The 3191-nt window shown below is 37.6% G+C and overlaps 1 protein-coding gene across 1 annotated transcript; it reads right to left on the reverse strand.

Annotated features, from left to right (window-relative positions):
* Window positions 1–843: 843 nt before the first annotated feature.
* Window positions 844–2256, reverse strand: LOC136240515 (uncharacterized). Its single transcript, XM_066031509.1, has one exon. It carries the CDS (start codon window positions 2165–2167, stop codon window positions 998–1000), a length of 1170 nt encoding a protein of 389 aa, XP_065887581.1. The 5' UTR covers window positions 2168–2256; the 3' UTR covers window positions 844–997.
* Between the last annotated feature and the right edge of the window lie 935 nt (window positions 2257–3191).

Genomic DNA, 3191 nt, shown 5'->3' on the forward strand with positions numbered 1-3191 from the left:
TTGACTGTTGTATTAGGGTGACTGCTCTACTAGAGTATCTCAATCTTGAGGCATTTATATTAGTGGACCTATATAGGGTTCTGGGGAATGCCCCCTCCCTCTAGGAAATTTAAGTGATTTCAGCAGTCACCACTAATATCAAATTTGTTGACAGTTAAATTAGGGTGACTGGTCTATTAGGGTATATCAATCTTGATGCACTGGAATTGCAGGTAGCTGTCTAGCTAAACATTTGTACAGTTAGCTATTTGGTGTAGCACAATCAGCACAATTGTTCAATGACAGTATATAAAAGATAATTTTAGAAGGAGGCTAAACCCCTCCATAATCACTTTTACAGGAGCTATAGCCCCCTTGCCCTTCCCTCTCCACCGCTCCTGCCCCATGCATGCAGTGATCATCTACCATGTCAATTGAAAGTAGACCCCCCTGGCTGTACTCACTATGAGTCTTGATGTGCCCACATGCCTAACTATTTGCAGGACCGGCACACACAATCATGCTGGTGGGAAAAGTACTTTTGTGATCACATGATGACTTTACTGAGCCACAGACATGTGGCTACTTGACTTTGTGTGGCCAAGCACATTAGAATAGGTTTTGGTATAATATTATTTTAGTAAAGTCATGTGACACAAATTATAATGTGTAAACTCTGTAAACCATACCATGTAAACTGTAAAGAGTATAATCGATCAATCTGTTCCATACTACAATAGCTGGTTGTACAAAGCTTTCAGTGCCATAGTTATAATTGCAACACATAATGGTTGCTGCAAAATTCATGCAAAATTATCAGCATTAGCTGTGTACATGTATACATTAGTAGTCTAACTACAGTAATAAAGTAATAACCAATAGCAATTATGACCAAAATCATTTATGCAGTATATAATGGAACTAAATTTATAAGTACATTGCGAGCAAAAACGGACACTCTACATACATACAATTACATCTAACGTCCAGTTATGAAAAAGAACAAAATAATGTTTGCTTACTGTGGGCATGCATACTTGGAAATTAGCTTAAGAGGATACATAGTAATACCTTTAGGTATATCATCATCTGGCAAAAGTATTGTACTAGCAACATCAGGATCACATATCATCCTCACATCAAAAGAACGATTTTCTTGACCTCCAGTGTAATGAAATGTAAAAGACTTTGAGGTAGCATTGTAATGTATTTCGGGGCCAATATTTCCAATATCATAATACAAACCATGGTAGGGATCATATTGACAGGCAGCCACTCCATTACATTTTCCTGAAGTGTTCTGTAGTTTTATTCCACTGCAAGGATTGTAGTAGTAAAAGTAACCTTCATTGTCTTCTGCTGTCAGTGGTGCATATGGATTGTCTAGATCATGAAGGTTGATCACTGCACCATCACTAGTGCTCTTACAGGTACATGAGTCAGTTTGGTCACATGTTCCATTTGATGGTGGACCACTGCAACCATTAGGACAGGCACACACACTGTAGAGATCATACATGTTTCCTTCGCCAACTGCTCTAAAGAATGGCTTATTTCTTTGGTTCTCGTCACAAAACAAATTTACATATGACATAATGCCATTTGGCCCAGTGTATTGTATGCTAAGTTGATTGTTATTCTGTACGAATTTTGCAGAATTTGCCATACCTAAACCGACAAGATCATCTCCTTTTTCTTCACACAGTGAGTTACCCTTACAGTCAGGTTTAGTGATAGGTGAACAAGGATTGTATAGAAAGGTGTTTGTTGGACTTGCTTCATCTCTTAGTGGACTTGTTGCATTATCAAGGGAATGAAGGTTAATTGTACCAGATCTATCTGACATTTCGCAACTACACAAATCCTTAGCTTGACATTCAGTTTGTGAAGATGTACACTTTCCAGGACAGGCACATTGAGTGTAAAGCTTAAACATGTAATGACGTTCACTAAGCTCATGATCATATTCAAATCTTCCTTTCATTTCATCTTCATCACATATCAACTCCACTTCTGATGTTCTGTTTTGTCCATGTTTGTCATCATGTTTAGAGTGATAAACTGCAAAGACAGAAGTGACTCGAAACACAAACTCAACAGTTTCAAGATTTCCTAAGTCGTATGATTCCACTTTATCACCGGTCTGACACATACTAGTATTTGGACAACTATTAGTGGAGAAAATCATGCATGGATTGTAAGAGTAGTTATATGTCAGATTAGTTTGTTCAGATTTTGATTGAAATGTGAAAGTTGGCTCAGGGTTACCACTAACCAGGCTATGTAAATCAATCACTGAGTTTATGATTATATAATCCTCTGTTTATACAATATGCTAGATAAACTGGCCATGCATGAGCCAACAACAGTGGCTATATAGGCAGCACTGCTGGTAGAATAAACGTAACCTCCTTAAAACACCTTCTAACTGCAGAGTTTTCTGTTGCTTACACAGTACCCACCAAAAACGAACTACGTATACACAGTAAAAACAAACTAGTGAAAGTCACTACTAAATGTACATATTAATAGTGAATGTCACTACTAATGTCTGCCACAACACTCATTTGTTGTGTAGTGATGTTATAATTTTGTAATGACATTCACTACTATGTAGTGAGTGTCACTACAAAAGACTAGGGAACATCACTACTTAAAGTAGCGATTCCGGGAGAATCTTTGAAATGATTTTTATTTAGTATAGCCTTGTGCAGTGCTCCCTGGGGATCTCATAAACACTAAGTTTTTAAAAATCCGTCATGGGTGGTGGAGTTATAAGCAATTTTGTCCTTCAAAATAGGCAATATTTCTCCGTGTCTTTCCATTGAAAAAGTCCCAAAAATGGCACAATTTAACAAATGCTTATACCTCAGCTTTGCAAAAGCATTTTGAACTTCTGTTTTCTGTTATAAATACCTTAGTACATGGACCTCAGTGCAACCTTACTTGCAAGACCCTCTGAATAAAGGTCACCTCCATAGAAGGCCACTAAATAGTTGCATGCATTTAGCATCTTATACGGATGGCAAAACAACAAGCACATAGTGGAGTGCAAACACTCTGTACCAGTCAACTCCACCCAAAAATACAATGTGCATGCAAGCAAGGAATTGTACTGTTGATTTATAGCTGCTTATATAATTTTTTGTTACAGCTCCTTGACAGCCACCAAAATGGTGCAGCAAAGAGATAAGCTCCTTGTGATGCAAATT

This window comes from Dysidea avara, chromosome 12, assembly GCF_963678975.1.
Source record: "Dysidea avara chromosome 12, odDysAvar1.4, whole genome shotgun sequence".
NCBI lineage: Eukaryota > Metazoa > Porifera > Demospongiae > Dictyoceratida > Dysideidae > Dysidea > Dysidea avara.

What these genes read in the sequence shown, in the direction of transcription:
- LOC136240515 (XM_066031509.1), bottom strand. Translation starts at nt 2,167, where the DNA reads ATGATTTTCTCCACTAATAGTTGTCCAAATACTAGTATGTGTCAGACC.